Source organism: Carcharodon carcharias, chromosome 22 (genome assembly GCF_017639515.1).
Source record: "Carcharodon carcharias isolate sCarCar2 chromosome 22, sCarCar2.pri, whole genome shotgun sequence".
Lineage (NCBI taxonomy): Eukaryota > Metazoa > Chordata > Chondrichthyes > Lamniformes > Lamnidae > Carcharodon > Carcharodon carcharias.
This window is the reverse complement of record NC_054488.1, coordinates 11,964,712-11,987,634: the sequence shown is the minus strand read 5'-3', so window position 1 is coordinate 11,987,634 and position 22,923 is coordinate 11,964,712. Positions and strand designations below refer to the sequence as shown.

Sequence of the window (22,923 nt, the reverse complement as noted above, 5' to 3'; positions counted from 1 at the left end):
GATTATTAATTAATTGTGAAAAGGATCAATGCCAACGCTGATGAATGTTGGAAGACAAAGCAAATATGGAGGATGTATAGTCAATTATTTTTATTGAGACAGAAAGTTTTTCATGGGGAAAAGGGCAATTTTAAATATTTTCAATATTCCATGGATGGCAGATGAGAAAAGTCGAGTTGATCTTAATTAGATAATCCTTTTGAATCTTATGGCCAATTTTTTCTCAGAGATTGGTTAATGATTTTGCTTCTCTAAGGACTTGTATGGTTCAAATTGATCTTCATGATAAATTCATTCTCCTGATGCTTCCAATATCTGCCTCCCAGCAGCAAGCCTGATTTGTTTCCATGTTACCTTTCTCTTTTCGTCTTCTGTTTGTTTCATGATTGCCTTCATCTTCCTGCTTCATTAAACGCCAGCCACCATTTTAATCTGTGTCTTTCCCTCCTCTCTGGAGATTGTATCATCGTCAGGGGAATTGGATGTTTGAAAACAAGGAATATAAAAAAGGTACAGGGAAGTGTCTGGCTTAAGTGGGATAAGAATACATGTGTCTCCGGTCGAAGAGTTGCTACTAACATGGATGCAAATGCCAATGGGCTTCTTTTGTGCTGTAATTTTGATGATTTCACATTTTGGAGTGAAAATAATGAGAGAGAATGGAAATATGCATTCATTAACAGCATTGAACATGTAGGAGTGATTAGAAAAATGTACAATTGTTAATTAGTGACAGCTTGTTATCCTATAAAGATGATATATTCATAAAGATGGTGCCTCAAATAAAACGTTTAGGCTGTTTCCATGGTAACATCTCTTGAGGTGCAAGCAACGGAGAGCTGTGGGGGGAAGAAAATAATTGAAGCCTGAGAGTGAAAGATGAAAGAAGTGAGAAGAAGCTGAAAGAGCTGAGCAGCTGTGAGCTAGAGAACCCACAATGTCGTACATGTTGTCTAATCGTTCAGGCACACCTCTGAAATTACTAAAAGAAGTTCACAGCCTTGTTTACTGTTGAGCCCTTCGCATAACAAAATGTGGTTCTGGTTGTTTTTAAAGGAACACTTCACGAGAAAGGTGTTGAACAATTTAACTGAAAATACATGAAACAATGGAAATCACGGCATTGTGAGAAAGCATGTATGTCACCCTAAACAAAGAAACAATGCTTCATGAGAGCTGTACCCTTTGCATTTGTTTTAACATTTGGAGCAATTGAAATGCTGCGGAAAACCTCCGAGTGCAATAAGAACATAAGAAATGGGAGTGGGTATAGGCCGCTGGGCCCTTCAAGCATGCTTTGCCATTCAGCAAAGATCATGCCTGATCATCTACCTCTGCTGTAGCTATCTCCATGCCACTTAATTCCCTCATTATCCAAAAAAAATATGATCGATCTCTGATTTGAAATTATTTAACAACTGAGCGTCTTCCTCCCTTACCCATGTACTTGGGTTAGCAATGGATTGAAAAACTCGATCCATGCTTTGTATGCATTTCTCTCAGCTGACTTGATTTTTAAAAGTGGTAACCCTATAAATCCTGGTGGAGCTGCAGCATCACATCCTGATGTTGATAGCATAAAAGAAAGGCCGTAAATAATATGGAGCAAAAGTCAATACCAGACAATAAGTTTCCAGATCGTGCTACTAAATTATTCAGCTTTGCTGTGTTCTTGAACTTGTAGCTCATTGATTTACGTGAACATTACTGTCAGTTTGGTAACATTGTCCACATTTTGATGGACTGTCCTCATTAAGATCAGTTCAAGTTGTGTCTCCAAAATAGCACCAGTCCTCTTACCCAAGCAATCAGCCTTTGCTTTTGTTTCCCTTATAATTAATTGAAAATACCATGTAAGAATAGTAAATACATTAGTGTTATTATTTTGACAGTAAAACCCATTTTTAAGGCCCATGTGACGTACCATAGCCTTAAACGTGACAAAGATGTTATGGCTGTTTTTTAAAAAAATTATCCCTTCATGGAATGTGACCATTACTGGCAAGGCCAGCATTTGTTGCCCATCCCTAATTACCCTTGAACTGGGTGGCATAATATGCCATTTCACAGGGTTATTAAGAGTCAACCACATTGCCGTGGGTCTGGAATCACATGTAGGCCAGACTGGGTAAGGACGGCAGATTTCCTTCCCTAAAAGTCTTTGGTGAACCAGATGGTTTTTTTTAAACAATTGATAATAGTTTCATGGTCATCATTACTGGGATTAGCTTTATATTCCAGATTTATTGTGGGATTTGAACTGCTTCCTCTGGGGTATTAGCCTGGGTCTCTGGATCATTAGTTCAGTAACACTACACCACCACCTTCCCCTAATAATAAAGGCATGTTTGGTTGCCTGTGAATGGCAATACAACCCAATATTTAAATACAGCATGTTCTACATAATTCAAGGTTAATGTTTGCACTAAAAGTATTGAATTATCCAATCCTTTGAATTAAGCAATGCTTATAAAGCAGCCAAGTGGGAATATAGTGCAAGCTCATTGAATTTTCAGATGATTTGAATTGAACAACTTTGAATTAAGAGGTGTATTCATTGTGCTCAACTCAAAGCATCCTGGCATAAATGTGAAATTTCTGAAGTTAATTTTATTTTTACATAGGAAAGAGCAATTTGAATATTGTAACCCCTCCTTGTAACCAGTTGCAGTTTTATACTTACTTCACTTTTACCTTCAATTGTTATGGGAATATATGTGAATCTTGGTTCCAAATTGGAATAGACATGTGTTGGGCTGCTTTGTCCAAGCTGTCATGATTTAGCTAATTCCTTGAAAGAGATTTGGGAAAGGAAACTTATAATTGATATTATGAGACCTGGACTAGATCCTGCTAAAATACGGAGAAGGAATGTGCATGGGTAGAAAAACTGGGATTATCCACAGTTAGGATTTGTGGTTAGAGATTGCTGGAGTGGTCCAGGATGTTTTGGTAAAAGACTGATGGGAATGCTGACAAATGGAACGTGAAATAAAGACAGGTCGTGCAAACTTCGTGTCGAGTATCCTTTATCCAAAACCCTTGAGGCTGGATTTCAGATAATTTCAGTTTTCAGATACCACATATTAAACTACATTACAATAGCCTAAGCCTAGGCTAGCTATAGTCTAGAGTCAATAGAATGGCTAGAAAAGTAAGATGTATCACTAAACAATAAATATAGGGTTCCTGTAACAAGCTTCTTTTTGACATGCTCTCCACAAAAGTCATAAGGCAAACAGTGCAGACAAACGACTAGACTTCCCGCTCTAAAGGTTGATGAGGTTCAAAGTGTGGTATTTGGATCTGTTCGATTTTCAGATTTACAGGTAAAGGGTACTTGACCTGTATATATTTGAATTGGCCGTGATTTGGAAAGCAATAAATTGCTTCCTGTCTGGTAGAATAGAAAGAATGATGAATATTAGCTAGCACACTGTTTGCTTTTCACAGATTTGGGTTAATTTGGATCAAGCAGAACCATTTCTAGATTTTAATAGCAGATCTTGTGAAGTTTCAACTAATAACCCAGAATCTTTTAAGAACTGATTAGATACTGCAATTGGAAGACGTCAGGATTATTCAAGATGGACAAAGAGCCAATGCCCTTCTTATCCTTAATTATTTTGTCACTCATAAAAATAGTTTAACGCTTTCAGATCATAGGAATATAACATGGGTACAAATGGAGCTTTTAGCCATTTTGTGATTACTCCCTTATGTTTAACTTCTGTAATCAGGTAGATGATCTGAAAGCCAAACTGGCTGCGCAGGAAGTTGAGCTGAAGCAGAAAAACGAAGATGCTGACAAGCTGATTCAAGTAGTTGGAGTTGAAACAGAGAAAGTAAGCAAAGAAAAAGCCATTGCAGACGGGGAAGAACAGAAGGTGGCTCTCATTGCTGAGGAAGTTACCCGAACACAGAGAGACTGTGAGGAGGATTTAGCAAAAGCCGAGCCTGCCCTTATTGCTGCTCAGGAAGCCCTCAATACTTTGAATAAGGTAAGAGTTTAAATGAAATCAAAAGAAAAATAATAGCTTGTGATTATTTAGCACCTTGAAAGTAGAACAATGTCCCAAAGTGCTTCACAGAATTGTAAAGAGGAAACAAACATCAAGTCATAAAGACAGATATGTAGGGTGTTGACCATATGTGGACCTGAGCAATTGTTGACAAGTGACAAGGTGACCATGGAGGCATCATTATTGAGCCCAGTCTGAACTCCTGTCTTGTTGCGACCAACTAAAAGGCACCCCCATCACTGTTCAGGCTATACTCCCAGTATCCTGGCTAACAGCATACAAACAGATTATTTGATCATTGATTTTCTTTTCTGTATGCAGATCAACCAACAGCGGTGGTTGTGTTTTAAAAAGTAATCCATTGGTTATAAAGCATTTCTCGAGACCTTAAGACTATCATAAGGCACTATATAATGCAAGTTCTTTATTTCCTGCTAATGGATACAGACTAACATTTTATGTGATTTGCTTTTTGAGTACAATGTTGATTAAGAGACATTATGAATATAACTTTGCCTCTCTGAGCTGTAGCACAGAGTACTCTTTATTCTTCTTCACAATCTGCATTATATACGATAATACACCTTGTGTCACTTTCTAGCATCAATATCTATAACACAAAAGAAACAGCAGTTGTACCAAGTGCACATAAATTAAGGGAATATTACAGTTTCCTCCCAGTTTATCTTATTTTAACTTTTCCTGAAGTAGGATATAAATCCTCTTAAACTGAGTAAAATAATGTAACGTTGAGTTGCATGTTTTGGTCACCGATGCCCTGGAAACGTGATTTCTTTTGATGCACTTAGGAAGATAAAATGTAACCTTTTGTCTTGGCAAGGCCATAATTATTAAGACCAACATCCTGTTTAGATGTTTCTTGAGTTGATGCTAAATCAATTGAATTTGATTTACAACCCTGAACAATTCATTGACAGTTCATGCTAAGGGAAGAAGAACAGGTAGCTTAAAAAGCCGTGGGAAAAGATAGTTGCTGTTTATAAACTATATAGAATGTGCAATATCCCTGTGGAGTGAACATGCAGGCATAACCATTCTCAGAAGATATCGAAATCACTGACAAGTCTTGAGCTGCCACTGGCTCCAGGGTTGTCAAAATTGTGAAGTCTATTGTGATGTTGAGTGGCAAGCTTTGAAGAAAGCCAATGCAGAATTAGCTGCTGCCCAGGACATATACTGTGTTGTAAGCCTCCTTTTAAATGAAGATGATTGACTAAAGCCTCCAAGGGAATCATTTTACAGGACATTGAGAGTATAAAACATCAAAGTCAAGGTGGAGCATGAGGTTATTATCTTTATCAGTGATATTATAGACCTTGAAATGAATTATTTGTTAGTCTAAATCCCTCCAACTATGGGCAGTAAAAATCTCCACACCAACACATACGCAGCTCATGTTTTGTAGTCATGTTTGATCTTAAGCACAATGGGATACTACAGAATTGCAATGATCGAAGTGATTTGAAGAAAAGCTAAACCACGTTTAATTTTAGGTGGTTTTATGTGCTCGCTGCTCCTTAGAAAAGATGGTTCAAGTAAACATGACTGTGTGAGTCAGAAATTGATATTGTTATTCATTGACAATATTTCCTGACAGGAATCTGTTTGGTTAAATTAACAGTAACTTTTTAACCCAAATTTCACTCAATTAATTCGATGGTTTACTTTGTATTTCCACAGGTTTTCTTATTAGGCCCCAGTGTTCATGTTTAGTCCTAATTTTCATGTCAAACGGGTTTGCTTAATTAGAAAGGTTTCAGAAGCACTAAACTAGGTCAGTTATACAAGGATTGTCACAAATTTGCTGATCGTTTGTCTTTTGATTCCCTTAATCATGTTAGAATCAACTGCCACAGGATGCAATGGGGACTCAGCAACTTCACAGCTAACAAGTCATCAGAGATTTATGTTAGCACCAGGGGGTTTCATTGCTTTGCATTTGATAATTCATGTTATATAAAATTCAGACTATAGCTCCTGGCTTCAAAGCAATGCATTCAAATTGATAACTCAACAACCTATTAGTACTTGACCACAAAGAAAAATTCATTGAATTTCACTCACTATTTTGTTCTTCCTTCAGAACAATCTGACAGAATTGAAGTCCTTTGGCTCACCTCCCTCAGCTGTGACAAATGTCACCGCTGCTGTGTTGGTGCTTACAGCGCTGGGAGGCAAGGTACCCAAAGACCGCAGCTGGAAGTCGGCGAAGGTCATGATGGCAAAGGTAGATGGGTTCCTTGATTCCCTGATCAACTTCAATAAAGAGAACATCCACGAGAACTGCCTCAAAGCTATTCAGCCATACATGCATGACCCGGAGTTCAACCCAGAGTTTATTGCATCCAAGTCTCTAGCCGCCGCTGGCCTTTGCTCCTGGGTTGTCAACATAGTGAAATTTTACGAAGTCTATTGTGATGTTGAGCCTAAGCGGCAAGCTTTAAACAAAGCCAATGCGGAATTAGCTGCCGCCCAGGATAAACTGGCAATTATCAAAGCCAAGATAACTGTAAGTAGAAAGAAATGACCTGATTTACATTGATAACTATGCCCTGGGTGTTGACCTTAGCATTGCAGAATGCAATAGCACATCATTAACATGGAAGATTCATATAGATGTTAAGTAAAACTATTGACCACAGAGCTCTAACCATTAATAAAGGCTGATTGAAGATCTCCACTTCATATAAAGATTATACCAAATATTTTTCAAAATGAGCAGTTGCTGTACTATTGAGGCAATATTGAAGAGCTTTCAATTATGCTCATCTATAAAGTCTTAAGCTTTGAAAATACACTTGGCACTTTTATCATCTAGCAAATGACATCATCGTTTAGGACAAATGCCCAGTCCTAATGAAATATGGTGATGTCTTAACAAAGAATCATACAGCAGAGAAAGGTGCCATTCATCTCATCATGTCTGTGCTGGTACATAGGAACATAGGACTTAGAAGCGGAAGTAGGCCATTCAGCCCTTTGAGTCTGCTCCACCATTCAATAAAATTATTACTAATTGGTTGTGTCTCAACTCCACTTTGCCATCTGCTTCCAATAACCCTTGATTCCCTTGTCTATCAAAAATCTGTCCAACTCTTCCTTGAACAAATTCAAAGACCCAGCCTCCACTGCTTCCTGGGGAAGAGAACTCCACAGACTAATGACCCTTTAAGAGCAAAACTATTATCCTCATCTCCGTCTTAAATGGTAAACCTCTCATTCTTAAACTGCGAACCCTGGTTCTAGTCTCTCCCACAAGTGGAAACATCCTCCCGGTATCCACCTTATCAAATCCCTTCAGGAGACAACTATGACTTTTGATTCAGGTCATTTTAAAGAGCTGGAAACAATATTTAGACTAATTCAGCTACTCAACTCAGAATGCAACTGAACGCAATAATCCAAATGTTAAAAATGAAAAGTATTTGGCAAGCTACAGTTTAGTTTCCCAGAAATGTAAGGAAAAATTGAGGCAAGAAAAGAAATTAAGAGCCTTTATCCAGTGATGGACTGGTGTTACATATTGATCTAATATTGATTGACATCTGTTTTCTTGTTCTTTAATAGCAATTGAATGAAAACTTAGCTAAACTAACAGCAAAATTTGAGCAGGCAACGGCAGATAAACTGAAATGCCAACAAGAAGCTGAATCGACTGAACGTACAATTGCCCTTGCCAATCGACTGGTGAGTTTTCTTATCCTGTAAGCAGTTCTGTAATGACTGGATGTAGTTGGCTGAGCTTTAGCCATAACTGATGCTGGCCAACAATTGTCAGAATGTGTTCATGTTGCAACATTAATATTGCTGTTATACTGCAAGTGCCATCTCACACTGGTACCTGCTCTGAGAACGCAGCATTGAGTTATACTGTCCAGCCCACACCACAGGCTACCCAATCTAAGCAGAGCTCTGTGAATACACAATGAAACATATCAGTCTGAACGATGGTAAAATCTTTAATCTTAGTAGAAAGCTGGCTGCCCTTTTAAGGAGTGTTACCCATGAAAAACTATAGAAAGGCTGATACATGACCTGGGATCATTTTAAAGTTTAAGATGGCTAATTAAATGTGTCACTTGTGTCCATTTTTTAAAATTATTTCATGGGATGTGGGAATTGTTTGTCGTCCATCCCTAATTGCCCTTGAACTGAGTGGCTTGTTAGGCCATTTCAGAGGACAGTTAAGTGTCAACCGCGTTGCTGTAATCTGGAGTCACATGGAGGCCAGATCAGGTAAAGATGGCAGATTTCCTTTGGCATTAATGGACCAGATGGGTTTTTACGACAATCAATGATAGTTTCATTGTCATCATTGCTGAGACTAGCTTTATATTCCAAATTGATTAATTGTCCCCGGAGCATTGGCCTGGGCCCCTGGGTTACTATCTGGTGACATGACCCCTAATTGTTCCAGTAATACTGTATATGATCTGAAGATGAAGTGATGTGATTCAACCCTTTCATAGCATTTTTGAAACCTAAATGTGATCCGTCTGGATTAGCTTTATGATTTAACATTTTAGCCTCTGTATTATCTCCGTATAGTGACAAGTCAGATTTAACTAACCTGATAAAAAGACCATTAACAGCTGCTGTTGTTATTTTTCAGTGGCTATCAGGGTTCTTTTTAAGTTGCTCCAGCGTGGAACTTATTTTTGTTTGAACAGTTTCATTCCTATTCTTATGGAAGAAACTGCGAGAAGGCAATTGATATTAGGATTAATGAGTTGCATGCCAATTTTTAGAATAGGTGGTAACGTGAGTGGAAAAAATCAGTTGTAATATTAAACAGAGATGTTATAATCCCACCAGTGTTTACTCATGCATTAGAGTCTAGAATTATGCTCATCTGTAAAGTCTTAAGCTTTGAAATACACTTGGCACTTTTATCATCTAGCAAATGACATCATCCTTTAGGACAAATGCCCAGCCCTAGTGAAATATGGTGATGTCTTAACAAAGAATCATACAGCAGAGTGTTTACTCATGCATTAGAGTCTAGAAAAAAATGTATCTTCATGTCCCTAATCAAGGTAATCAGTGGTAATGACTAAAGTAAGCAATTGCCTTGAAAGTAATGGTCACCAATTCTTTTCTGAATCTTATCCAAGCCAACGAGCAAAATTATTCTAGTTTTGAACAATGCAACTACATCTCATTTCAATGATACAACCATTGTTATAGCAACTGTACTAAGATGAGCTGCATTTAGAAGTAGAATTAGTCCACTGGCTTAATGGTTTGTTGTATCCTATATACTAGTTTCTTATTAGAGTAGGTCTCATCCATATAACTATTTTAACCTGGGAACAATGTGCGTGCCATAAACATTCTAGCACAGCTTGTCCAACTTTTTTGCTTGGCGGTGGGGTGCACAATACAATTTTTTTTCTCATTCAAAGGGCTGGTGAGCAAATTTTGGAAAGATTAAGGCTTGGCACAATATTAAACACGAAGTTCAGAAAAAGAGTTGAGGTGTATAGGAAAGAAACAGCTTGCTGATCAAAAAAGGAATGTCAAAGCAGTAAATTGATGATTTTTTAAAAAAGGAGTAATTGATAAACATGGCCATTAGAGGGTGAGAGTGTGTGTGTCCGGCTCGCTACCAGTGTCAGGGTGCTCACTTACTCACCAGTGAGCCTATCAGCAGCAAACGCTGGAGAGAAGTGGCCTGTGATTGGAGGAGCAGCTTCTTCCAGAATCTTTCACTTCACTTAGCGGTATTTTGAACACTGCATCCATGGGCTGGTTAGAGAGGCATGGCGTGCCGGATTGAGGTTTGTGGGCTGGGCGTTGGACAAGCCTGCTCCAGCAAGTAACTACAACTTGCATTTGACTAGCGCCATTAATCTATTAAACATTTGAAGGCCATTTATAAAGCTTGGACACTAATACATCATAGAGGAATTGAGGGTGATCATCAAAAGTATAGTGAAGGAAAGTAGCACGAAAGAGGAGGCTTTTAAGGCCACAGGAGGATTAGGAAAGGAGACCCAGGGAGCAGGGCTGAGTCATAGGAAGGAAAGAAGAGGATGAGGATATCAGCAATACATAGCATGCTAGACACAGGAGATCAGAAGGCACAGGCCAGGGATGTAGGGCAGCAGGAGATTGTATGATAGGATGGAGCAAAGCCATGGGGAGATCTGTAAACATGGAAAAGGATTTTGAATCACAGGATAGTGGACCAGGAGCTGGAGATGTTGGTGAGGAGTGTGTCAATGAGGTTGAGTCTTGTGCAAATGAAAGTGTGATTGAGAGTTCAACAACAGTGAGGTGATTTAAGGACAAAGGTGGGCAGAGCTGGAAGGAAGAGGTCTTTGGAGTAAGGTTTCAAGCTCAATTTGGGATCAAATGGAATACAGAGGTTTTGTATGATCTTGTTAAATGTAAAAAAGTATCCATGGAGGGAGATGGAGTCGAGGAGAAAAGGCACAGAATAAGGAGACATTGGTTTTTCAGTATTCAATAAGAGAAAGCTCTGGGTTATACATGGCTCTATGCCCTATAGGCATTCACACAACACAGAGGATGGTGGTGGGAGAGGTGGGAAAAGGTTGCTAGCAGCACAATGAAACTGAACCCATGCCTTTGGGTAATGTCTCTGTATGGAGCCATATGCAACATTTCAATGAAAGGACCAAAGATAGAGTGGTTACAACGATCGAGCCAGTACAAACAACTCCTGGAGATTGATGGGTAGGTGAATGTCTACCCAACCAAAGGACATATATAACATACAGCACCTTATTCCCAGACTATATGCTGTAACTGAGTTTCCTGACTCAGTTAGGGCCTTGAATTAGGAGACAGGCTTTGATTTGAAAAGGCTAACAAGTAAAAGCTGAGACAAATTGCAGTTGGAGGCAGGTACAGAGATGTGGTAAACTCATTTCCTTTTGTGACCTGAAATCTCATATGCGGCATTCAATGGGTTACATTACCCATTATTAACCTACACTTTTTATCTATGTGTTTTCAAGCTAAATGTAAACATTCACCATCAGAGTCAATTTAAAACAAAACGATAAATAATTATTATGATCATACTACTTTGTGCTGGTCAGCAATGTGAGTCAATTATGTGCAGAATTCTGCTTCAACAGTGAGTACTGATTAGAATACTGAAGGACTTACTGAGCCCTAGAGTGAATTAGTTTACATGGCAGATTTGGAGTCATTGCTCTTTTTAAGTTGCTCCAATATCTCACAATAATCAACTGGGCATCTCTTATCACAGAGGCTTTGATTTCTCAACCATCACGACCTGTGAGGAATAGATCTGCAACAGACGTTGTTACATATTAGGGTAGGTTGGTGATCATCCTGTGTTAAATTGATCCTGACTTCAGGCAGGTCCCATCACAGTAGTGCATCTTCTGCTTTTTAATTACAGCCTTCACACACCTACATGACATTTCATCACCCTCGAGAAAGAGTTTAAGCAAGGTGTCTAGAAATGCTCTTGGAACACGCATTGAACAGCATCTTCTGACAAATTAAGCAATGTCTTCCATTCCCATGTCCTTTATAACTTTTCTGTCATGCGTAGCCCCCTGCCCTTCTCAGTGAAAACTGCTTCAGGATTTGACCACCACAGTACAGTGTCTGCAGATTCATCTTAATCAGTTTGCTGCTGATCATCCAGTGTTATGCTTTGAAAACCCTGTGGCCATATAACATCCCTGCTGAGCAGGCCACAATACTGGAAACAACTTATTTTTTTCTCTTGGGCGTAAACTTCTTCCCAAAAACTTTTTGTTTGCCAACCTTCCGGCCTCTCAAATTGTTATCTCCAATGATGGTTGTAAAGTGACCTTCCTGAGCAGGCATTTCTATGATGTGTGGCACTCCGACACCACATACAGCAATTTAAAATAATTGACAGGCATAACCAGACATAGCAGTGTCAGATAATTGACAATGAGCTGCAACACTTGCTGCTTTTGCTCAAATTAGACAACTTCTTCCACATGGTTGCTTTTAATGCCTTCTGGATTCTTGTGGATTGACTTTGATGGAGGGCATTTCATCATCTCCCTTGCCATTCTCAATAATTTGCCTTGCCACTTTGTCAAGTAGGGTTCAATATGCCTTCCTCCCTTGACCAGCATCAAAGTTGTACATTCTATAGCTGCGCCAACGTACTGTGAGTTATTAATGTTGCTTGTTCCTGCCCAGCTGTTAAAGGTTTTATTGGTGATTTGCCGCAGTTATTACGAGATTTCTTCCTGATTGTCACTCAGGTATGCATTAAGAGTAACACATTCTAGGCCCATGCAAGTATGATGTATTCCTGTGCGTGCGAATATTGCTTCTAATTCTTTTTTTAAGCACTGACAGGCAGCTCACTTCTTGGCAGGTGTAGTGCAAAGAGGCGGTGGTAGGACAGGAATTCAACACAAAAGCAAAATGCTACAATTGCTGGGAATCTCAAACAAAAACAGAAAATGCTGGAAAAACTCAGCAGATCAGGGAGCATCTGGAAAGCAGCAGAGTTAACGTGTCAGTTAAATGGTGACCCTTCATCAGAATCTGCTCACTTGAATGGCTGTTGACCGAAAACATTGGGCTAAATAATACGGGGAGAGCGGACCGGCACCGCCCCCCCCCCACCCACCACCACCACCACCACCACCAATAACACCACCCCCGCCACCCCCGCAACAAGCTCCATGCCAACCCGCCCCGCAGCGATAAAGTGCTGCGGGGCGGACTGAGGAGGACAGTTCCGTCAGTCTCGGCAGCACCAGGAAGGTGTCAGTGGCCACTGCTTGGATGGCTGGAGAAGAAAGGACCCCAAGACCTTGGATCCCTGGGGCAGATAAGTCTGTGGTCTTGGCTGGGAGGGCTTGAGTAGGTTAGGGATGTGGGGGAGGGGAGGGGGGGGTTGTAGGGAGAGGGGGTGGGTTTAAGAGAGGGAGCAGATGGGAAGGAAAGGTGGGGTTCAACCTAAGTTGGGGGGGGGAGGTGGGGGCCGCCCCGTGATTGACAAAGGGCAGCCCGCCGAAAAGTGACCCACCCCCTTCCTTCCCACCCTTGAGGTAAAAAATTGGGTTTCCTGCACCCATCCTTCTGCCCAATCTAAATGTTTTATGGCATCAGCAGCTGGTTATCACAGTCAATTCGGCTTGATAATAAGCCTAATTGATCTTTAATGGCTCATTTAAATATGGCAGGAAGGCTGCTGATTTTGATGCCTGCACACCACCCCTCCCCCCACCTGTATTATGGGGGTTAGCTCGGGGGTGGAAATCGGGCGTCCACTGCATTTTACATATTCCCCCACTCCCAATGCCTTCAGGAAACAGGCCCGCCAGGGAGCACGTAAAATTCAGCCTCTCAACTCTGTTTCTCTCCAGAGATGCTGCCAGACTTGGTGCATATCTGTTTGGCCAGGGGATGAATCATTTCGGACTGAGATGAGAAGAAATTGCTTCACTCGAGGGTTGTGAACCTTTGGAATTCTCTACTCCAGAGTGTTGTGGATGCTCCACTGTTGAATACATTTAAGGCTGGAATAGACGGATTAGTGGTCTATCAGGGAATCGAAGGATATGGGGAGCAAGCAGGAACGTGGATTTGAAGCGCAAGATCAGCCATGATCATAGTGAATGGTGGAGCTGGCTCGACGGGTCATATGGTCTACTTCAATTCCTATTTCTTCTTCTTTAAATCTCAGCAGGGGCTGCGCCCTTGAGTCAAAAGCTAAAAAAGTATGGTGTGGTATTGAGATGAAAATTAGTATTATCTATGCACTTTGCCTTGGATTTTCTGGTCAGTGGCAAAGTGATGGTGCTTGCCACTGATCTGAAAGGAAGCTGTCCACAAAGATCTAGCAGCCTTGTGGTGCAGATTTCACCTTTCCCAACAATATTGTCATTCTGGTGCCAGCTGTAGGGGATGCCTGACATCCAACAACAGTGATTCCATTAAGCAGATCAAGCAGCCAATCACATTGAGGGCTTCTCAGACAGCAAAACAGAAGTAAGAAGCAGGTTTTATACTTTACTTCTGTATAATTTTACAGAAAACAAAACGAAGATTGGGACATACACTTAATATGAAGGTAGAATTTGAAATATCATAAACAAAATTTAAAAATATATATAATTTAGTATTTTAAAATCTACAATTTGAGATCCCACAAATACAAAGTTGGTTTTTCAGGCATGGAGAGGTTGTTCAGTGGTAACTGTGACTTGGTATGCCATCAAAAATCCCAATACCCTTCGTTCCACAAGACATTACTTTTTCAAATGTTTTCGCAGTTGGACGGGCAGTGTAATAAGTAGTTCACCTCATATCAGTGATTTCTAATTGATTTCTCTCTGCAATTCAACAATGCATCCTGTAAAGGAGTAAGGAATCACCAATGACAATTTCTGGGTTTGCGCATTTAACTATGCAATGTGGACACTAAAAGTTGCTGACAGTTTTGCCATCATTCGACAGAAAATCTGTGCCATAACAGTATGCTATTTTCTTGGCTCACCATTCTTTAGGACCATGATTTTAAAATCCTCATGTTTGTCTTGAAATTCCTCTGTGGTCATACCATTCTCTACAACCTCTTCCAGCTCTATATCCCTGCTTGCACATTCTGCTCAACTCTGGTCTATTGTGTGTTTTACTTTTCTTCTGCTCTACCATTTGTAACTCCCTAATCTCGGTATATTCCTTCCCATCTTCAGTGGCCTTGTTAAAAGCCATCTCTTCAACGGCAATTTGGCTACCCCACTAAAGAGCCTCCTGCTCCCAATCAGGTCTGACCCCTAAGTATCTTGTGATGTTTCAGTAGAGAGTAGTATTGCACCATTGATTTAAGGCAAGTTTAATTATGCGTTATGTCAAAGGCTCTTATCTTAAAAAGTTGGAAGGATGATTCAATGAAAGGTCACATTGTGCTTGATGCCACCTTACAACAAATTGTTTGGTCACTGCCAAAAAGCGGTGAATTCCTGTGATCTGCACTGAATCACAGCAGTATGTTTTATTTCCATATAACTTCTAACTGGGTTGAATGTGCTGACAGTGGAAAGTACACATGATCAAAAAAGAGGAGATAGCCTCTAGTGTCCTTTTAATCCTGCCAGCCTATCTGTTCTGTCAGCTTCTTTAACTCAAATTACAATGCATCGTGCATCACGCTTAGATAGTGACCACAAATTTAAAGCCTTCTGAATGAATGATCTTGTTCCAGATTGCCCCAAATGAATGATGGAGATCACAAACTTTTTTATGAATCTGCAGCAAAAAGCTGTTGCTTCTCATTTCCAGAAGGTAGAAATTAAAATGGTTGGATTGAAACCCCTCCTCAGTGCAGCTGCAAGCACTTTGATGAGATTGCTGTTGAACAAGAGATGCCATACATAAGTTTCTGAATTACATTGACCTAATCAAGGCCTGACTGGAATTCTCAAGGGCTCTTTTGATAATGGCAAAATTCATATTGATAAACAGTTAACTTAATAAGCAATGAATATCATTATCCTTTTAGAACCAGAACAAAATTGCTTGGATAATTTCTTTAAAGTTCAACAGATATGCAATTTTGGGCAACAAATCTCAAAGACAAACATCATTTTTAATCATGGAAGTCAGAGCCTCTAACACACTGGATAATAGTAACACTGGAAAAACAGCTCATTCATGCCATTTAGGTTAAGTTTAATTAACATCATAAGACCATAAGACATAGGAGCAGAAATTAGGCCAATCGGCCCATCGAGTCTGCTCCGCCATTCAATCATGGCTGATAAGTTTCTCAGCCCCATTCTCCCGCCTTCTCCCCATAACCTTTGATCCCCTTACCAATCAAAAACCTCTTTATCTCGGTCTTAAATACACTCAATGACCTGGCCTCCACAGCCTTCTGTGGCAATGAATTCCATAGATTCACCACTCGGTGGCTAAAGAAGTTTCTCCTCATCTCTGTTCTAAAAGGTCTTCCCTCTACTCTGAGGCTGTGCCCTCAGGTCCTAGTCTCTCCTACAAATGGAAACATCTTCCCCACGTCCACTCTAACCAGGCCTTTCAGTATGCTGTAAGTTTCAATCAGATCTCTCCCTCATCCATCTAAACTCCATCAAGTATAGACCCAGAGTCCTCAAACGTTCCTCATAAAAGTCTGTTGATAAAACCATTCATTTACGAATGCATAATGAATGACTAGATTTTATATTCTTGGCATGTCTATTAACACATTATCCTATATATTTTTTAAAATTATGTAACATTTAAATCTTATTCTTTTTTGACCCTGTAATATAAATCAGGATTAGTTTGGTCACCGGGCCTAGTTCCCATTACTTAACATAGAATCCTAGATGTTCACAGTACAGAAGGAGGCCATTTGACTCATCATGCCTGTGCCAGCTGGCAAGTTGCCATCCAGCCAAATCCCATTTTCCAGCTCCAAGTTTATAGCCTTGTAGGTTACAGCATTTAAAGTGCATATCCAAGTACTTGAGGGTTTCTGTTGCTACCAGCCTTTCAGTAGGGAGTTTTCTACTAACCTCTGGGTAAAAGGATTTCCCCCTCCAGTCCCCTCAAAATTGCCAACTTTTACCCTAAATCTATTTCTCCTGGTTATGGACCCTTCAACCAAAGGAAATAGGGCCTTCCTATCCACTCTATCTAGACCCCTCATAATTTTATACTTTTCAGTTAGGTATCCCCTCAGCCTCCTCTGTTCTGGAGAAAACAACCCGAGCCTATCCAATCTATCCTCGTAACTAAATTTCTCCAGTCCAGGCAATGTCCTCATAAATCATCTTCGTAATCTCCCTAGTCCAATCACATCTTTCTAGTAGTGCGGTGACCAGAGCTACACGTGGTAGTCCAGCTGTGGCCGAACTGGTGTTTTATACAACCCCAGCATAACCTCCCAGCTTGAATATTCACTGCTTTGGCTAATGAAGGCAAATATTCTTTATGCTTAAATGGTCAAAGAAGAATTTACCAAATCTTTTGCCGAATTGGCCTGAGGATTTTTTCATGGTTTTTTTGTCTCTCCCAGGAGATTACCTGGCCAGGCATGTCTGAATCATGATGCATAAGGCATCACACTTGTGTAAGATAGACTACATGGGCCAACAGGTCTTCGTCGGTCCATCATTTTCATATGTTCCCCAGGACCTGATAGCCTATGTCCTAGATTCTTTTAAAAAATGGCTGCAGAGATAGTTAATGGATTGGTTGAAATCTTCCAAAATTCCCTATATTCTGAAAGGTCTCAGTGGATTGGAAAACAGCAAATGTAACATCTCTGTTCAAGAAAGGAGGGAGACAGAAAGCAGGAAACTACAGACCAGTTTGCCTAACATTGATCTTTGGGAAAATGCTAGAATCCAATGTTAAGGACGTAGTAGCAGATGAAGACATTTAGAAAAACATAAAATAATCAGGCAAAGTCAAATAATTTTGTGAAAAGGAAATCATGTTTGACAAATTTGGGGCTCTTGTTTGCATTCTTTGAGGATGTTGGATGTTGGATGCAGGATAGATAAAGGGGAACTACTAGATGCAGTGTATTTGGATTTCTAAAAGACATTCAGAAAGGTGCCACATAAAAGGTTACTGCACAGGATAACAGCTCATGATGTTGGGGTGATATATTTGTTTAGTTAGAGGATTGGCTAACTAGCAAGAAACAGAGTTGGGATGAATGGATCATTTTCACGTTGGCAAACTGCAAGTAGTGGGCTGCCACAAGGGTCAGTGCTGGGGCCTCAGCTATTTATGATGTATACTCATGTCTTGAATGATGAGACTAGATGTATTGTAGCCAAATTTTCTGACAATACAAAGATAGGTACAGAGGAGATCCTTGGACATAAATCACAAAATGTTAGCAATTTATGAAGAAGGTAAATGGAATGTTGACCTTATTACAAGGGAAGTAGAGTATAAAAGTAGCAAAGCCTTGCTTTAACTTTAGGGCACTGATGAGACAACACCTACGGTGCTGTGTACAGTTTTGGTCTCCTTACTTAAGGAGGGAGAAACTTGTATTAGAAACAATTCAGAGAAGGTTCACTGGGCTGATTCCTGGGATGAAGAGGTTGTTTTATGAGGAAAGATTGAGTAGGTTTGGCCTAAATTCATTGGAGTCTGGAAGAATGAGAGGTGATCTTATTGAAACATATAAGATTCTGAGGGGGCTTGACAGGATAGATGCTGAGAGGATGTTTCCCCTCTTGGGGGGAATCTAGAACTAAGGCTCACAGTTTGAAAATAAGTGGGCTTCTATTTAAGACTGAGGTAAGGAGGAATTTCTCCTTTCGGGCGTTGTTAGCCTTTGGAATTCTCTTCCCCAGTGGGCAGTGGAAGCTGTTTCATTGAATATATTCAAGGCTGAGTTTGATAGATTTCTGATCTATAAGGAGTCTGGGGTTAAGGTGGGAAGGCAGAAAAGAACAGAGTAGCCATGATCTTATTGAATGGCAGAGCAGGCTCGAGGAGCTAAATGGCCCTCTCCTGCTCCTATTTCTTATGATCTTTTTATTGACCAAGGTTTTCATCATAAAAGCAGAGCTCTTCCCCTTTAGGCACATGTGCAGGTCTTGTACTGAATACTTTTTTGGACACTTCCACTGTTCACCTTTAGTTCCACCCACTAATGATTCTGCCCAGTTTATGTGATCAATTTCAACCTCACCCTTGTAGAGATAGCCTTACCTAAATTTAAAACCCTGGTTCATGACACACCTTTCTTCCTCTCAAAAGTTTACTTTCTCTGAGGAGATCTCTTATAAATTTCTTCCCGAATTCTTTCATTCGAGATGTACTTTCCTTCCCTACTTTTGCACTTCAGCAACCCATCCTGTAATAGGTCAATCCCTAAAACTCATGGTACACAACACTGCAGGTGGTCTGCTGATATGGAAAATAAATGTAGCTCATTCTGCCTGTTGATACACACACGTATGAAAATGTAATAAGGGTGCTACCTAACACCTTAGTGAGAGTGACTACACTTTGTGATGTGTACTGAGCTGTTATCTTTGGTTGTGTGGTAGCTCTCTCACATGTGAATCATAACATAGTGAGTTCAACTGCTCTCGGGATGTGAGTCCATAATCTGATGCTTCCCTGTCGCACTTTTGGAGGTGCTGTCATTCAGATGAGATTTTAAGCCCTGCCTGTCCTCTCAAGGGGACATAAAAGACTCGCTGGCACTTTTCAAAGAAAAGCAGGGGAGTTCTGATATCCTGGCCAGCATGTGTCATTTCAACCATTAAAACTGATTACCTGCTCGTTTATCTTACTCCTTCGGACCATTGACTGCCAGCCCTCTACATTATAACAGGGACTGCACTTCAAAGATACCTCATTGTGTTGGTGACATGTCAGGTGATTCAAGAAACTCACAAGACATTTAACTTGGTGGATAACTTTACAATCCTGTAAAAGCAAAATACTGCAGATGCTGGAAATCTGAAATAAAACAGAAAGCTGAGTCATTTAGACTCAAAACATTAACTCGGTTTCTCTCTCCATAGATGCTGTCAGAGCTGTTGAGTTTTTCCAGCATTTTCTGTTTTCATTTACAATCCCATAGTCCATCCAAATCCAATTAACCATTATATTCATCGATCTACATCCTGTAATACTTGTTTTAGGCCAAGCTTGTGTTCGTCCATCCATTGCATATTCACAACATGTGGCATCTTGCCTGTGCCTGGATCAATACCGTGTTCCCTTGATGTGCAGGCTAACTAATCTGCTCCCAGTCTTTTATACAGCCATTTTTGTTTCTACCTTTTACAGCCAGGTGTGGCAAATAGATTTACTTTCAAACACAGGAGGAGAACCTTGGCTGCTGCAAAGACTTCATTCTTATCTGAGCTCCCTCAAGGTTGCAGACCGAATTAATTTCTTTCTTTGTCCAGTAATTTCCATTGCTGCACTGCTTCTTCTTATTTAATCTTAAATTTCTGTACTGCTTGATTTGCTCAAAACATGTATTCTTCTTCCAGCAGGTTTTATTCAGCAAAATCCTATTACACTACATAACTGCGTACATGTATTCTAACTCAAGCTAACTTTGTGTACTCAGGATTTCCTTGATAAAACTATGCTAAAACCTGTATCGGAACACACTTATTTACCAAGGGAAAGCACTTTGGGACATCAAAACATCAGTTTTGAAAGATGTGATGTGCAATTTCATTCTTTCCTTATTGATCAGGAAAGTCCATTGTGACTACCTGATGGCTCATTATGCATAGATATTAATATGCATCATTTTTCAATCCTCCCAGCTTTAGTAATGTGAAAGAAACACTTCATCAAATGTTGGTTGAGTTAAACAGTCATTTTTTTTCTCTTTTGCTTTGAAAGAAATAATCGATTTATCGTATCTCGTCATGACTTTGGTCTTTCCATGACAGTTGATTTGCTGCCCTAGGGCCAGATTTTCATGCCACCGCCCATTTCTGAATAAAGACAGAAGGGCTTTAGAAATGACAGGCAGGACCCGATTCCGGGATTCCCGCCACCATTCCGGTTCTGGTCATCTTTGCTTGTGCGGGGAGTGAACCCACACCCAGCGCTCCTGCCATTGCCATTGTGGGGGCGGGAATTTCAGAACTCCGGCAATTTTGGTGGCATTGGGTCAGCTTTTGCAGGAGACGTGATTCACAGCTCCTCGGAGGAATTGGGAGCCATGGGGTGACCCTGGTCTGGAGTTGGGAACCCAAAAAAAAAACCAGACATTCAATATCCCTTTTGAAAATCCTTGCCCCTCATCTTTTTCATGAAGTTGTCAAGCACAGGCAAAGTCCCATTGAAGAAACCTTTAATCACTTTACACCTCTTAATCTTGTCCAAATTAACACACAGGCACTTCAAAGAAAACTCAAGTTATTACAAGGAAATAAATCTGTCAATCAAACAAAGCTAGTAGTCCCCTTTGCAACTGAGTAAATAAACCCCTTCCAGGGTGAGTCTATTAGTCATTCTTAGAGCTCAGCCCAAACATTTAGATATGGCATAAAAACAAAAAACTGCGGATGCTGGAAATCCAAAACAAAAACAGAATTACCTGGAAAAACTCAGCAGGTCTGGCAGCATCGGCGGAGAAGAAAAGTGTTGACGTTTTGAGTCCTCATGAGGACACGAAACGTCAACTCTTTATTTAGATATGGCAACTGTATCAATAGAAGCTGACCAGATGGACAGACATTGTTTCTCAAGGGATTTTTGAATAGCTGCTTCATTAGTTTCATTAGCATTCCAAAGACTTAACAGTGTTATATAGTTGGTTGTGTACCAGGTGCATATTGGAAGGGGGCATGGGAGACGCAAGGGGCCATGAGGCCATGGATGGGACATGGGGGTGACGCTTGAGGGATGAGTGCAAAAGGATCTAATGACGTGAATATAACTGGGCCAATGACACAGCCAAACTCATCATCTGCCCGCCTCCGTTGCCACCTCAGGCTTGCCTCTGGAAGCAGTGGACTCATTTCCAGACCATACTCCCCTCCCCGACACAAAAATATGGTAGGTGGGCTCCTCCAGGACCGAGCAGGAAATTTTCTGACTTCTGCTTCCCATTTCCTTGATGAAAATCTGGCCCTCAATGTTTCTTTTATACCTCCTGCTTACAGCTTTGTCAAAGCATTAGTGGTTCCTATACCTTAAGTAGCTAGTTTGCTTTGGAAATATATTCATTATTCATTCAGTGTGATCTGTTTCAAAGCAATGTTTTCTTCATAGGTTGGTGGCCTGGCCTCAGAAAATGTACGTTGGGCTGAAGCTGTGCGTAACTTCAAGCAACAGGAGAGCACGCTGTGTGGAGATGTGCTCCTCATCACTGCCTTTGTTTCATATCTGGGCTACTTCACCAAGAAGTACAGGCAGGATCTAATGGATGGAATGTGGAAGCCTTATCTTGGGCAACTCAAAGTAAGGAGTGCATCATGCAGAAGTTTCAACAATTCTGCCTGTTAATAAATTGATGTGGTTTGTTACCTTAGTAAACCTTTCCCCACAGACGATATTTAGTTACATCTATACGTTATGTAAACAAATGCTATGGTTGCAATGTCATATAAAGGTTGTTATTTTTGCAAATTATTAGTTAAAGCTTTATTTTATATCATCTTTCACATATTTTCCTTAATACTCATACAGTTTTAACATTTTAAGTGAGTTTTGAGAGAAACTTTGAACATCCATTTTTATATTTGCTTATTCCGGAATATTTGATGTATATAAAACTCAAAACATGACTTCCTGCAGTTTTCACTGCCATATAAGTATTCTTCCAAGGTATTTTGGCTTGTTATCTTGATCATCCTTGACTTGTTACTGGGTTTCAAATCTGGGTTCACTCTTTTAACAGTGCTGTCCTCTATGTTACAGTTCCTTTTCAATGAGATGCTAAATCCTGGCAAAAAAAAAACCTTTGACTTCTGCTTTCAATATTAGCAGCTTTGTTATTGACCATGTTTAGATTGTACCTCCAACAGTTGGTCTCCAGTGTTGACACTGATGCTGGTTCCATAATTTTAGTAGTAGAGTTGTGGATTGATGAAAATCCATATTAAATGCTGAAAGCTAGCTAATGGATAACAGTTTCCTATAATCCAAACTAAAGCAAGGCCAATGTAAAAACAACTAGAGATGTGTGTCAGATTACTGTTCTGTGGTAACTGGGAGTATAGTCCCCCCTTTCTATCAATCAGGGGTCACGTGATGTACTGCAGGGGTTCTGACCAGTGATCTTACAGTGTGGGCAATCCAGGGAGGCGGAGCTTCCTGACGAGAGTCCTTGTCGAGTGTGAAGGCATCTGTAGATCTATCTGTAATAAAGTTAACTGTTTCTTGATTAAACCTGTCTGCTCTGTTGAGTCATCACATGTTC

General features: G+C 40.2%; 1 protein-coding gene across 4 annotated transcripts in view; it reads left to right on the top strand.

The window, feature by feature from the left end:
• Positions 1–22,923, top strand: part of LOC121293614 (dynein heavy chain 9, axonemal-like) — a 530,687-nt gene that overhangs the window by 305,939 nt on the left and 201,825 nt on the right. For 3 of the 4 annotated variants that reach the window (XM_041216734.1, XM_041216733.1, XM_041216737.1), the window contains 4 exons: positions 3,741–4,001; positions 6,127–6,552; positions 7,611–7,730; positions 21,774–21,962. In XM_041216734.1, coding sequence (XP_041072668.1) covers positions 3,741–4,001; positions 6,127–6,552; positions 7,611–7,730; positions 21,774–21,962 — 996 coding nt within the window. Of the gene's footprint in view, positions 1–3,740; positions 4,002–6,126; positions 6,553–7,610; positions 7,735–15,106; positions 15,122–21,773; positions 21,963–22,923 lie in introns of all 4 variants that reach the window. The other variant, XM_041216736.1, reaches the window with a different exon arrangement.